The sequence below is a fragment of the Eupeodes corollae genome, chromosome 2, assembly GCF_945859685.1.
Source record: "Eupeodes corollae chromosome 2, idEupCoro1.1, whole genome shotgun sequence".
Lineage (NCBI taxonomy): Eukaryota > Metazoa > Arthropoda > Insecta > Diptera > Syrphidae > Eupeodes > Eupeodes corollae.
Genome location: NC_079148.1, coordinates 106,628,221 through 106,642,351, shown reverse-complemented (window position 1 = coordinate 106,642,351; position 14,131 = coordinate 106,628,221). Strand labels below are relative to the sequence as shown.

The window sequence follows — 14,131 nt, the reverse complement described above, 5'->3', positions numbered from 1 at the left end:
GTGGAGGCGGTGGGAGCTACTTTCCAGCAAGTGTACAAGGTGAATGTTAGCATTCGCCCCAAACACGACCTGGAAAACAGAGCCCTGATATGACACAATGGCGATCTGAGAACCGCGGTTTCATGCGGTTCAATGACGATTCCTTGGCAAATGCCATAATCGCCGAGCAAACGGGACCAAGTCCCTTGTTAGTGACGAAGGTTGAGCTTCAGCTCATCTTCAATTCAATAAAAAACAAAAAGTGAGCAGGTGTCGATGGTATATCCAACGTTGTACTAGGACATTTACCTATGGAGGCAATTGACATATACACCACCCTCTTCAATAATGCACTGAATAGTGTATATTATCTAGTGTATTAGAAGACCGTTGTGGTTCATCCTCTCCCGAAAAAGGGAAAGGACAACTCCAACCCGTCAAATCTTCAGTCGAAAAGTCTTCTGCCAAGCATCAGCAAAGTTTTAGAAAAGATCATCAATAGGGCTCTGTCTAAGTGGGCTGCGGACAACAAAATAATTCCGGATAAAGAGATCGGGTTCAATGCGAGTCATGACACAATTCATGCTGCGTCTAAACCTGTTTCTGATATCCAATGGAAGAAATCAAAACAACAATGCACAGGTGCTGTTCTGGTTAATTTGGAAAAAGCCTTTGATACTGTATGGTTAGAGGGTCCTTGTATATACTTTATGATTACTATTATAACAAGGTCCATTCCTAACAGGGAGCAGTAAAATCGCCGATTTTCTTCAGCATTTACACCAGTGATCTGATAGGTAGTCTTACAAAGACAATTACGTACGCCAACGATCTAATTGCGTACAGAACGGCCCGAAATGTTGAAGTTATTAGAATTCTATTGCAGCGTGATTTCGACGAGATTGAGCGATATTGCGACGACTGAAAACTGAAAATAAATGTCCAGAAGTCGGAGACAATTCTGTTTCGCACTCCGTTGGCTAGGTCATTGTTGATCTTCACGGGCAGCTATTAGCGAGAAAAAGTGTAGTGAAATACCTCGGTATCTGGTTGGATCAGTATTTATATTTCGACAGACATATAATTGCTGCTCTGACCAGGGCTACATGGCCCTCATACCGCCAATGATCGTGTATGGTTGTCCTGTGTGGTTCAACGTTGCCCCTTCCCAGATGGAGAAGTTTCGGGTGTTCGAGCGGCAGTGTTTACGACGCTGTACCGGCTTATATCGAACAGCCGAATCTTCTTATGTGCATTACTATTCCAACAAGGTCCTATACAACTTGGCTCGAATCAACAGAATTGACAATTTCGTGATAAAACTCGTTCAAGGTCACATTCCAAGAGCTATGTCTTCGACCAACAATTTAATTTTCGGAGCGTTCTATCCGAATGACGAGTATTTAAAGAGTGCACACTTGAGCGGCTTCATTCCACCAGAAGCATTCACTTATTAGATAGATGCGGTCTGATACAGGATAGATTGGCAGCTCCGCTAATCTACCACGTCAGACGACGAACCGTGAACCGCGACTCCTGAAATTATGCAAAGTTATGTTCGAATTTGATTATTTTTGAAATAAAGATTAAAATTATAATGGAGAACTAATTTTTTTAATAAGAAGAGGATGTGAAACAAGGAGGATGAAACAACGATGACGTTTTGAAGAAGCCAAGTAAAGGGGTTTTCCTAGCGAGGGTGACAACCATGGCAGGGTGGGTCGAGGCAACATTCTCGCGCGTCAAACAAAACCATTGAAGCTCAGGCCGGAAATTAAATTTGTTTGTAATTGATTTAGGAACCTTTCCGGCAACGAGAACTGATGAGAAATTAGTCAGTTACAGTTTGGAAAGAGATTGAACACTTTAACAAGCTCTTCTTTTGCAGCTTTAAAGAATGAGTGGGAGAATATTTCTGCCTCTATAATCGAAAATTTTATCATGTCAATGCCTCGTCGACCCCATAAAGTTATTTTAAATGATAACGGTTATTGGAAGAAATATTAATTTGAAAAATGCATTACAAACACGAGACGAATTTCTGAATTCAATAAATTTTTTTACAATTATTTATTGTGTGGATTGTTTTAAGTTGTTTTAATTTTCGTATAATTTAATGCTTTTATAGAAATAAAAATGTTTCGTTCATTTTTGGGTAGCAAAGCATTTAGAAACCATTTTGGCATTTAATCGTATGTACAAATCTTAATTTTGATCTTCTGTCTTAAATATGAGTGGTATTCGATATCCTGATATATAAATATGTATAATCACATTCCTTAAACCCCGTTTTTTATAAATCCCGCTTTTTAAAAAACCTTTTTTTATAATCCTATTTCATATTGTATAAAGTAAATTAAGCAATTAATTATGTTTATAAAATAATAGAAAAGTAAATAAAACCAACATTGATTTACTAGACGAAATATAAAAATAATAAAGTAAAGACAATATTGAAAATATAATATTCTGGAGATGTTCAAGAAAAAATAAACAATAAACCAACTTCAAAATGGAATAATTTAAAAAATCCCCTTTCTTCATTCGTCTCGTTAAGCAACAAGGAAACGATATAAACATTCCGATCTTTTCAGTTTGTGTTTTTGAAGCCTTCTGCTGTTTTATGGGGTTTTGCAACATCTGTTTCTCAATACTTCACCTTGTGACCTCCAGAGCTCCGTTAAGTTCCCATAATTTCTGAACACTTCGTGATCAATTTTCAAATAAAAAGATCATTTTGGCATCACTCACTCAATGTCATTTTAAAAACGAACAACTTATTTGAAATCCCGCCAAAGTTGAGGTTTTTCTTTCGTTTCTTTCCAGTTATCTGTTTTTTTTTTATATATATTTTATAAAAGAGTTGTTAGCGTTTTTATTAGAAAGAAATTAAAAATTCCGATTATCGAAGCGATTGAAAATGAAGCCCGAAAAGATGTACGTATTTAAACGAGATGGACGCAAAGAAGAAATCCACTTTGATAAGATTACATCTCGCATACAAAAGCTTTGCTATGGCTTGAACATGGATTTCGTTGATCCCGTAGCAATCACTTTCAAAGTAATAAATGGGCTCTATTCTGGAGTGACTACTCAAGAATTGGACAACCTTGCTGCAGAGACGGCAGCTAGTCTCACCACTGGTCATGCTGACTACGCAATTCTAGCCGCACGCATTGTGGTCTCGAATTTGCACAAAGAAACAAAGAAGGCATTCTCAGAGGTTATAAGTGACTTGTACAATATGGTCGATACTGGAACCGGTAAGAAGTCGCCAATTATTTCAGATTTCCATTACAAAGTTGTGATGGACAATGCGGCCAGGCTGAATTCGGCAATAATTTACGACCGTGATTTCGGCTACAACTATTTTGGGTTCAAAACGCTGGAGCGGTCGTATTTGTTGAAGATCAATAACAAGATTGCCGAGCGTCCGCAGCACATGTTGATGCGAGTCGCAGTTGGAATTCACGGAGAGGACATTGATTCTGCCATCGAGACGTACAATCTGCTCTCCGAGCGATACTTCACTCACGCCTCGCCAACTTTGTTCGCAGCTGCCACGAGGCGGCCTCAATTGTCTTCGTGCTTCCTGTTGAGCATGGTGTCCGACTCGATCGAAGGTATCTTCAAATCAGTCGAACAGTGTGCCATGATTTCCAAATCCGCAGGAGGCATTGGCATCAATGTCCATTGCATCCGAGCCAAGGGCACTGGAATCGCTGGCACAAATGGAACATCAAATGGTCTTGTGCCCATGTTGAGGGTGTTCAACAACGTTGCTCGGTATGTTGATCAAGGTGGTGGCAAGCGCCCAGGAGCATTCGCTATCTACCTCGAACCCTGGCATTCGGACATTTTTGAGTTTTTGGACTTGAAGAAGAACACCGGTAAGGAAGAGACTCGTGCTCGTGACCTATTCTACGCTCTGTGGATCCCAGATCTCTTCATGAAACGTGTCGAAGCCGACGAGGAGTGGTCACTCATGTGTCCACACAAATGCCCGGGGTTGCACGACGTTTGGGGTGAGAAATTCGAGGAACTCTACACCCGCTACGAAAAGGAGGGGCGTGCAAACCGAACCATCAAGGCTCAAACCTTATGGTTTGCTATTATCGAATCTCAAGTCGAGACAGGCACCCCATACATGCTCTACAAGGACGCCTGCAACCGCAAATCCAACCAACAGAACATCGGAACCATCAAATGCAGTAATCTTTGCACAGAAATTGTTGAGTATTCGGCTCCGGATGAGATTGCAGTCTGTAATTTGGCTTCAATTGCTCTGAACGCCTTTGTGACTCCACAAAAGAAGTACGACTTCAAGAAACTAAAAGAAGTCACAAAGACGGTTACAAAGAATCTAAACAAAATCATTGATGTCAACTACTATCCAGTGCCGGAGGCAAAGAAGTCGAATATGCGTCATCGTCCAATTGGAATCGGGGTTCAGGGTTTGGCTGATGCCTTGATCATCATGCGACTTCCGTTCGAGAGTGAAGGTGCACAGTTGCTCAATCAGCAGATCTTTGAAACAATCTACTACGGAGCTCTGGAAGCAAGTTGTGAGCTCGCCGCAAAAGAAGGTCCATATGAGACATATGAGGGAAGTCCAGTTAGTAAGGGAATTTTGCAATACGACATGTGGGATAAGACTCCAACCGACCTCTGGGACTGGGCTGCTCTCAAGGAGAAAATTGCCAAGCATGGAGTTCGTAATTCCCTTCTGGTAGCTCCAATGCCAACTGCGTCTACTGCCCAGATTCTTGGCAATAATGAATCCTTCGAACCATACACCTCGAATATTTACAACCGCAGAGTTTTGTCTGGCGAGTTCCAGATTGTCAATCAGCATTTATTGAAGGACCTAACCGAGCTGGACTTATGGGATGACGACATGAAGAACGAAATCATTGCTAGTCGTGGATCGATTCAGCACATCGAGCGGATTCCAGCTGAGCTTCGTGAGCTGTACAAGACAGTTTGGGAGATTTCAGTTCGTTCATCGATTAAAATGGCTGCCGATCGTGGAGCCTTCATCGATCAGAGTCAGTCGTTCAATATTCATGTGGCTGAGCCAAACTACGGAAAATTGACTTCGATTCATTTCTTCGGTTGGAAGGCTGGTCTCAAGACCGGCATGTATTACCTGCGTACAAAACCAGCTGCTCATGCTATCCAGTTTACTGTGGACAAGACAAGATTGGCCGGAGCGGTGACACAAAACGGCAGCGTCGGAGGCGGCTCACCAAAATTGACACCCGTCAAAGAACAAAATGGACATTCAGTTCCATCAACACCAGAAGCAGCCGAGCGGGAGAGGAGAATAGCGGAGATGGTTTGCTCTCTGGAGAACAAAGATGCCTGTATGAGTTGCGGCTCTTAAATTTTTGTTTTACTTAATTAATTTTAAAATGTGTGTAATCTTTTTCTTTTTTTCTCAGCTTTTAATTTATAAAAATGCTTGTTTTTGTTAAAAAAATGGCGTTGTATCAAAGTATTGTATGTTTCGAAATTTATGTATAAATAATAATAAATTTAATCCTCCTTAAAGATAATAATAGTTGTGTTTTTGTTATTTTGTTTGTTGGTAGGTATGCATTAGGTGGGCGCCCATATTCGGCGTGAATGAACTTAAATATGGTTTTTGAATATTTGTGTTGTTTTTCTTCATTCAGGTCTTCTCAGTAAGATAACTATAAAGCTGTGAAATAAGGACGAATGTAGGTGTTTCAAGTAATTAACTGACGAGGTCAGTCACGCAGGAATTTTTGGAAAAGCTATATTCAAGAAATCTTAACATTTTGGCGAGCAAAAAAGGATAAAAAAGGAGTTCTTCTATTTTTTGAAATTAAACATGACTTCTGCTCTGCGTGCATACCTATTTATGTATGTTTTTAAGTGTTACTATATGATAATCGGACGTATCATGTGATTCTAACTAAAAATAATCCAGAAAAGAAAATGATCGACCTTGTACGACTCGTACCCAGAAACATAGAGGAAATATATCATGTGGAATCCCGACTTAATGGATTTGTTCGCTTTCGGCCTACAAGCTTAATTGAGTGTATTTTGTCCATAAGGCTAAGCATGTTTTAGTTTTCCCGTGAATTTGTTATCGAATCAAACCATTATGGATGGAGTTGTTTTGGAATTTGTGCCCAACTTACTCAATTGCGGGGAAAAAAACTATTAGCCGTTCAAAAAACTGACCCGTTGAATTAAAAAATTGAAATAATAATAATTTAGTAATATAAATATTTCCTCTATGCCCAGAAACGTGACTTCTAAAAATGATAAACGGCGCTACATGCGTCGTCAGCCAACTCTAGGGACCGAGCTAGCTGTCTCCAGTTTCGCACTTCAAGTTGGTTAAGGTCTTCACCCACCTGAGTCGGTCTTCCTCTACTGCGCCGTCCCTCGGGATTGGATTCGACGACCTTCCGGGCTGGAGCGTTGATGTCCATTCGCTCTACATGACCTGGGTCAGTGTCGCTGTACAGCCCGTACAGTTTGTCGTTATATCTTCTCCATCTATGCGTACGGAACCAAACATCTGCCGAAGAATTTTTCTCTCGAAGCATCCTAAGACGTTCTCATCTTTCTTTCACTCTTAAGGCTGGCAAGGCTAACTTTTCTTTTGATATCGGTGACGCGACGGCTGTTGGAATAAATCCCACAACTATTGATACATACATTTCCTAGACAAGAATGGATGGGGTGTTCATACTTCGTGCATACAAATTTCTATACCACTATTCACTAGGACAGAGGGGGGTGTTAAAAAACAGCAAAACATAATGTGCCATACAGTGAACTTAAGTTTATAGCAATTTACAGATTAACTGTTCAACGGAAACACAACAACTGAAACCTCAAATCAATATTCATTCGTCAAGGCGTTGACAAGATGTTTAATATGGAATTAATTTCGGAATCTTTGTACTGCAATTACGACAGATAGCAATAGGTCTAGCTAAAGGAGAATGGACATTTTGGTCAACCTATTGCCCACAAATGAGATATAAATCCTTGGAAAGTTTAGCCGATTTAAGACCGTATATAGCACCAAGATTTCAATAGCTTACCAGCGAATGTAAAATATTACTTATTTACTTATCCATTTTCCGATCCATTGAGGTTGTACGCCTGAGATATTGCGTTCTTTTATCTTTTGCGGTCCATTTCAAGCTCCTTCCTGGGAACTGGGATTTCATTTGCTTGATGTGGCCTAGCCAATGTAGCGTGTTTTGTCTTTTTTTGACTACGTTTCCTAATACAGTTCACGATTGAATATTCTTCTTCATTCGACCTCTTTGCATATAGGACCAAATATCTGCCGAAGGATACTCGTATTTATCTCGAATCAATTGCCCTTTTTTCGATGTAGAGTAAAACTGGTAAAATTAGAGTTTTGTATAACGTGCACTTTGTCTTTCGAGAATTGAGTTTTAAACCCATTTGTATGGCCAATTTGAAGTAGCAGCGGTTCGCTGAGGGTAATTCTTCGTCAGATTTCCACTAAGGTGTCGTTCGTGGAATTGATACTTGTTAAGAGGTATGTGAAATCCTTAACTAGCACGAAATGTCTGCTGCCAACAGTGACGTTTTATCCAAGGCGATGGACAGATGAGGCTTTGTTTTGTTGATAATATACTGGTCGCATTCACAAAGCTAGTGGAATAGCTCGAATGAGTTGTTATCCATTTGCACGTTGTTTTTTCGAGATCCCGAGATAAGACATTGCCAATAGAAGCTCTTGGCGACTTACCTATGCTATCATATGCTGCTATAAGCCACACTGGTACATGCCGTTCATATTGTTGCAGAAATGTCTAAGACGCTCACATAATACGTTGGATAGGATCATGTAGGCAATATTAAGCAGGGACATGCCTCCTTAATGTTTACATTACATAGGATTGCCTTTTTTTGTAGATTGGGCACATTAAGCCATTTTCACCGGGCTTATATTCCTCTTCCCAAACTTGGTTAATTTATATTTTGTTGAAAGAATTATTCTTTTGTTTGAGAAAACATTTTTCCATGATAGATTTAGTAAGCTTTGCGTACTATTGGCTTCCTCAGTAAGGTGTTTACTGAAATCTAGAGTTGGATTTTAGCCTTACACCCAAATATTTAATCTCTTTGGATGTTTCCAAAAGATTTCCGTCATAACTATATCTCCTTGGGATTTGAGCATGTGAAGATCTTAAAAACAGCATAATTTTTGATTTTCAGTGTTAATGGTTAGTACGCATCTCTTACATTAACTTGATAACCGATTGATCATTAATTGTAATTTTTCTGGCTATTCAGCGAGAATAACAATATCATCAGCATATAAGAAAGCATATATACACTCAAATAAGCGATTCTTATTTCTCCAGGTAGATCATTAATAAACAACGAAAACCGCAAAGCACTGAGGGGACAGCTTTGTTTCACACCAGTACTTGTTCAAAATCAGGTTGTACGTGCTTCACAGAACGCTCTTACAACAGGTACGTCATATTCAGGTGTGTTATTTATATTGGCCCGCCATCAAAACAAGTTCATACCCATAGCGTGCAATATGAACGATGTAATTCGTTCTTCATGAACATTCATATCAACATAGGCGACGACGCAGATCGACAATACCGTCTGCCCGACCTCGACGAAGTGAAGATAGCTATATCTTAACTGAAGTCAAACAAAGCTGCTCGAGCTGACGGCATCGGTGCTGAACTATTTAAAGCAGCAGGCGATGACTTGGTATTGAGCATGCACCAACTCATCTGCAAAATATGGTGGTAAGAAAGTATGGAACTCAGCATAGTTTGCCCGATACATAAAAAGGAGACCCTCTAAATTGCGTCAACTACACAGGCATCAGTCTCGTTAACATTGCATATAAGATCCTTTCTGCCGTATTATTTGAACGTCTGAAGCCGTTCGTCAACAACCTGATAGATCCTTATCAGTGTGGCTCCAGGCCAGGAAAGTCCACAATGGACTAAATATTCACACTAGGGCCGAGCTAGCAAAAAACCCAGGAGCTTCAAATCGATACCCACTATCTCTTTACCGCTTTTAAAGCCACGTATGACAGCATCTAAAGGGAAGAGCTGCAGAATGACGATGGAGAATGCACGCTGCTTTATCAAGGTCGGAAAAGATCTCACCGATGCATTTGATGTCAAAAAAGGTTTTAGACAAGGCGATGCGATGCGCTGTCATGCGACTTCTTCAATATTGTTCTGGAAAGAATTGTGCAACACTCAACCGCCAACACTAGAGGCACAATCTTCCAAAGGTCCATCCAATTACTAGGATGCGCAGATCATATTGACATAATTGAAAGATCAAAGCGTGATGTCAGTAGAGGGTTTTTGAGCATTGCGACGGAAGCGAAGAATATGGTTTTAGTGGTCAATGAGAGCAAAACCAAGTATATGCTTTCGCCAAAAAAGTACATTGAACAACGACGTCTTGGACAGAACGTCACCATGGACAGCTATAACTTTGAGGTAGTTGAGGACTTTGTCTACCTAGGCACCGCTATAAACACAGACAACGACACCAGCGCTCAAATCAAACGAAGAATAACTCTTGCAAATCGTTGCTTCTTTGGACTCAGAAGGCAATTGAGAAGTAACGTCCTCTTTCGAGCATCTAAAATCGCCATCTATAAGACACTCATCATCCCGGTTCTCATTTATGACAGAGCGTCTTAGGATGCTTCGTCTAACGACTTAGATGGTTAGGTCATATAGAGCGAATGGACATCAACGATCCAGCCCTGAAAATCTTCGAATACAATCCCGAGGGACGGCGCAGTAGAGGAAGACCGCGACTCTGGTTGCGCAACCACGTGGGAGAGGGCCTCAACCAACTTGGCGTGCGAAACTGGAGCCAGCCAGCCAGGGTTAAGTAAGTAAGTACCAATTACGTCATTCACTCATTATTTACATCACTCGAACATCGTCGCAATTCTTTTTTTCCTCACTCTTTTTACTGTTATTTTAACCATAATACTCCCTCTTTTAGGATTGCCCACCAGTTTAACCTTGAAACCAACTTCGACCGTAATGTGAAATACACAGATTCGTTCTTTAGCCTCTGTCTTTGCCTGTAATTTAAAGTTCAAGTATACAAAACGACTGCACACCGACACCTCTCTTGCATATCAAAGATAAACAGAACCCGTCGAGTGTGTTCTAAATATTCATACAAAAATCTTTCAATACATTTTTGTTAACAAAATAAAATAAATTAAATTTCATGTAAGGTTTTCTTTGTATTTATAAACTGTTATATATTTAAATGAAAAACAAAAGACGGTTTTTTTCTTATTTAAGTCTTAAATCTAACTTTGTAAAGATTTGATATTTTTTATTTCAACTTCAAGTTGCTGAATCTGGAAAAATAAAATTCAAATCAATTACAAAAACCTTCATTGAAAAGCAATTCAAACCTTTTCGAAATTCTTCTTCTGAACTGCTTCACTAGCTGACTTTCGGAACCCTTCATTTGAAGTTCTATCCAAATATCTTTGTAGTTCTTTTTGTAGCTTATCCAATTTTAAATTATTTAAATCCTTGCCAGATATCTGAGAGCTTGGTAGTTGGAAATTGGAATTGGTTGAAATTCCTAAAATATTTATAAGATTTAAAATTTAAGGCGAAAAGGTTTTCCATGTTGAATTCTTACCAAACGAACACAAATGACCTGCAGTGGAAAATAGTTTATATTCGTTTTTAGAAATTGGCTTTGAGATCTCTTCCAAAAACACTTCATTCGACAATGTCAAGGCCTTTACTTCGATCAGGTATTTGCTAAGTGTGTTAAATGCTTCTTTATTTTGGGCAAAGAGATGTACTTTTGGTTCGTGCTTTTTAGAAACCTTGTTTCTGCTCTTGAGCTGGCGAATGGCTTGACAAATATCAAGAATTTCATTTACCTCAGTCTCAAGTTGGGAGTTTTTATACAATGAAACATCGAGGCCCGAAGATTTAGGCAAATACTGCTGAAGCTCTTCAGTTATGAATGGAGTGAATGGAGACATCGCTTGAAGACCAAGACTTAGACAAGTTGCCAAGGTAGCACAGTGTGTTCGAGCTTTTGACGCACCTTCAAAGATGCCAGGCTTTGTTGTTTCCTGGAACGTTATTCACCAAATAATTGACGAAAAAAGAACGAATGACAAAAAATCTATTTACCAAATAAACATCACACAAATTTGAGTAGAAAAAGTTTTTCAAGGCAGCCACAGCGGTATGAAAGTTATAATTCTCCAAACTGGTCTCACAAACCTCCAGAGTATCTGCCAAACGACTGAGAATCCATCTATCCATCAGTTGAAGTTCTTGCTCCTCTTGGGCTATCCCACCAACAGCCAAATTGATTTTATCATGTGCTCCCAAAGTGTACCTCGTTGCTTGCCAAATCTTGTTGAGGAACAGTTTATTGGTGTAACATTCTGCGACATCGAAATTGATAAAATGACTCTTGATATTGTGACTGCACACAGTGAATCGCAGAGCATCAGTTCCACATTCTGGAATTCCCGAGGGGAACATCTTCTGGAGTCCTTTGATGGATTTTTTCAGTTCCTCTGGTCCAAGGATGCCAGATTTATGAGATTGATGGATATCCTCCTGCAAGTCCTTCAATGAGGCTCCATAGATAACCTGCTGAGGGGTGACGACATTTCCTAAACTCTTCGACATCTTCCTGCCATGTGCATCACAAACGATTCCATTAAGTAAAACATTCCGGAAGGGAACATCTCCAGTGAGTTTCATTCCCAACATAGTCATGCGTGCGACCCAAAAAAACAAGATATCATGTCCCGTTTCCATGACATCTAGGGGATATGAATTTCGAAATTCTTCAGACGGCCAGTTGAAGACAGAAAAAGGCAGAAGTGAGGAAGAGAACCATGTATCCAGGACATCGGGGTCTCTTTCAAGTCTAGGATTTTTCACTCTTAACTCAGCTTGTGCCTTTGCAAAAGCTTCCTCTTCGGTCTCAGCTGCAATCCATACCTCTTGATCTTCATTCTTGGCCAAATAGGCTGGAACCTGATGACCCCACCACAACTGACGAGATACACACCAATCATGGCAGTCGTTAAGCCATCGCGACCACTCGCTCTCGAAAGATTTCGGATGCAACTGAATTCGTCCATCACGAACTGCTTGAACTGCCTCATTGGCCATGTCTTGGCAATGGACAAACCACTGAGGACGCAGCATATATTCTATCACATCCTTAGACCTCGAGCAAAGTGGAAGGTTCATGATGTGCGGTCGAATTTCTCGAAGCAGCTTCTGACTAGCAAGGGCGTCAAGTATTTTTCCTCGAGCCTCGAACCGGGGTAGGTCCGAAAAATTCCCGAAATTCTGGAGAATCCTTCCTTTTTCTGAAAAGACTTGAACAGATTCCAAGCTATGGCGTTTTGCCATTTCGAAATCGTTTTTATCGTGGGCTGGTGTTATCTTGACTGCCCCCGTTCCAAATTCCCGATCAACGGAAGCATCGAATATCAGAGGAATCGGTTGGCTTCGAAAGGGATGCCAAAGGAACGTCGCTTTATTTTGAAATCGAGTGTACCGTTCGTCTTCAGGGTGAACAGCTACTGCTATATCACCGAGCAGGGTCTCAGGACGAGTGGTGGAAACAACTATTTCTTGGCTTTCATCACCGTGAAGTCGGTAAGCGAAGTTGTACAACTGACCGAAGGTGATGTTGGTGTCGTATCCTGGAACTGTAATCTCAGTTGGCCCATTTATCTCTATAGAATCGACTTCAATGTCAGAGATGGCAGATTCCAGACTGCAAGACCAATTGACTAAAGCTTTTTTGCGTCTGATCAGACCTTCCTCGAAGAGGCGCACAAATGCACGATTCACAGCTTTGACTTGGTTCTACAATTGGGCCGAGTTAGCCATTGAAATATGTGATGAAGTTTACAATCTTACCTCATCCATGGTGAAATATTCATTTTTCCAATCTAAAGAGCATCCGAGACGCTTGAGATCATCGACTATGGAGCCACCTTTTTCGTGTTTCCATTTCCAAACTTCTTTTAGGAATTCCGTGCGTCCTAAGTCATGTCGGGAAAGTCCCCTTTCCTTAAGGATCTTCTTCTCAACTACAACTTGAGTAGCAATCCCGGCATGATCTGTCCCCGGAATCCATTGGACTTCGTAGCCTTTTTGTATCATATGCCGGCAAATTACATCTTGCAAAGTTGCCATCAGAGCATGGCCTAGATGAAGGTTACCTGTAACATTTGGAGGTGGTAGTATCATAGAGAACTTAGGGCCGTTCAAAGTTGTTGCTTTTGATGATGATTCACATGACCATTTGGTATATTTGTCCTTTTCAACATCCTTTGGCTGATAGCCTTGTGCTATTTTGTCTGAAAGGAAGTCAATTTGAATTTAGATTTTCTTGATAAACTTAACAATTGTCACACCCAAAGAGGAATAGTTTCTAAGGCAGGTCGTTTGAGTTGTTCTTATTTTTGAGGAAAGACATGGTAGTTTTAATTGATAATATTTGAATTTAAGAAAAGTTTGCATAGTTTGATTGGATAAGTTGGCAAAAATATACAAAGAGCAAAACAAAATTGATCCGACTGTTTGTCAGCTGTTGAGATTGACAGATGACATTTTCCATAGTATGGTGATTGAAAAGCAGGTAGCGCTGTTTTCGCATTAGGGAAATGGTAATGTTCAAGTGATGTTTTTGTATTTGGTTCTAATGGGGCATTCCATGTATAAAATAAATCAATTAGTTTTTGATCTAGACCTGTCAAAACTAAAATTTCATCTGTTTTATTTTGTTTCCATAGAATAAAATAGATTTATTTATTTTTAATTTAAGATCATCATTAATGCAATTATGAAAAGAGTTTAGCTGGAAATTTGAAAACTCTACTGAACTCGTTAACATGCACACGAAATTGCACACTAGACAAGAAAATGAAACAGATCCAATAGTGTTCTATACTCCAACGAAAAAATCAATTTTCGACGGAAATCTGAATTTACAGATGAAAAACGCCATAAGAAAGCGCATTCAGAGGCCTATCAAAATTTTGTGTACAACACTGAAATTAGGCGTGATACATACAAAAATTAGTTTAATAGCCTTT

General features: G+C 39.9%; 2 protein-coding genes across 2 annotated transcripts; one reads left to right on the top strand and one right to left on the bottom strand.

Annotated features, from left to right (window-relative positions):
• Nucleotides 1–2,741: 2,741 nt before the first annotated feature.
• On the top strand, nucleotides 2,742–5,540 carry LOC129946423 (ribonucleoside-diphosphate reductase large subunit). Its single transcript, XM_056056608.1, has one exon. It carries the CDS (start codon nucleotides 2,900–2,902, stop codon nucleotides 5,363–5,365), a length of 2,466 nt encoding a protein of 821 aa, XP_055912583.1. The 5' UTR covers nucleotides 2,742–2,899; the 3' UTR covers nucleotides 5,366–5,540.
• A 4,710-nt stretch (nucleotides 5,541–10,250) lies between these two features.
• On the bottom strand, nucleotides 10,251–13,610 carry LOC129947316 (valine--tRNA ligase). Its single transcript, XM_056057836.1, has 6 exons — nucleotides 13,451–13,610; nucleotides 12,951–13,393; nucleotides 11,187–12,896; nucleotides 10,678–11,125; nucleotides 10,442–10,617; nucleotides 10,251–10,384 (listed from the first exon to the last, which is right to left on the bottom strand). The coding sequence occupies exons 1-6, from the start codon at nucleotides 13,554–13,556 to the stop codon at nucleotides 10,334–10,336; spliced, it is 2,934 nt and encodes a 977-aa protein (XP_055913811.1). The 5' UTR covers nucleotides 13,557–13,610; the 3' UTR covers nucleotides 10,251–10,333.
• Nucleotides 13,611–14,131: the final 521 nt, after the last annotated feature.

Coding starts and splice junctions, on each gene's coding strand:
- LOC129946423 (XM_056056608.1), top strand. CDS start 2,900: ATGAAGCCCGAAAAGATGTACGTATTTAAACGAGATGGACGCAAAGAA.
- LOC129947316 (XM_056057836.1), bottom strand. CDS start 13,556: ATGCAAACTTTTCTTAAATTCAAATATTATCAATTAAAACTACCATGT. Junction 12,897..12,950: donor AATATTTCACCATGGATGAG/GTAAGATTGTAA, acceptor GCCCAATTGTAG/AACCAAGTCAAAGCTGTGAA. Junction 10,618..10,677: donor AGGTCATTTGTGTTCGTTTG/GTAAGAATTCAA, acceptor TAAATATTTTAG/GAATTTCAACCAATTCCAAT.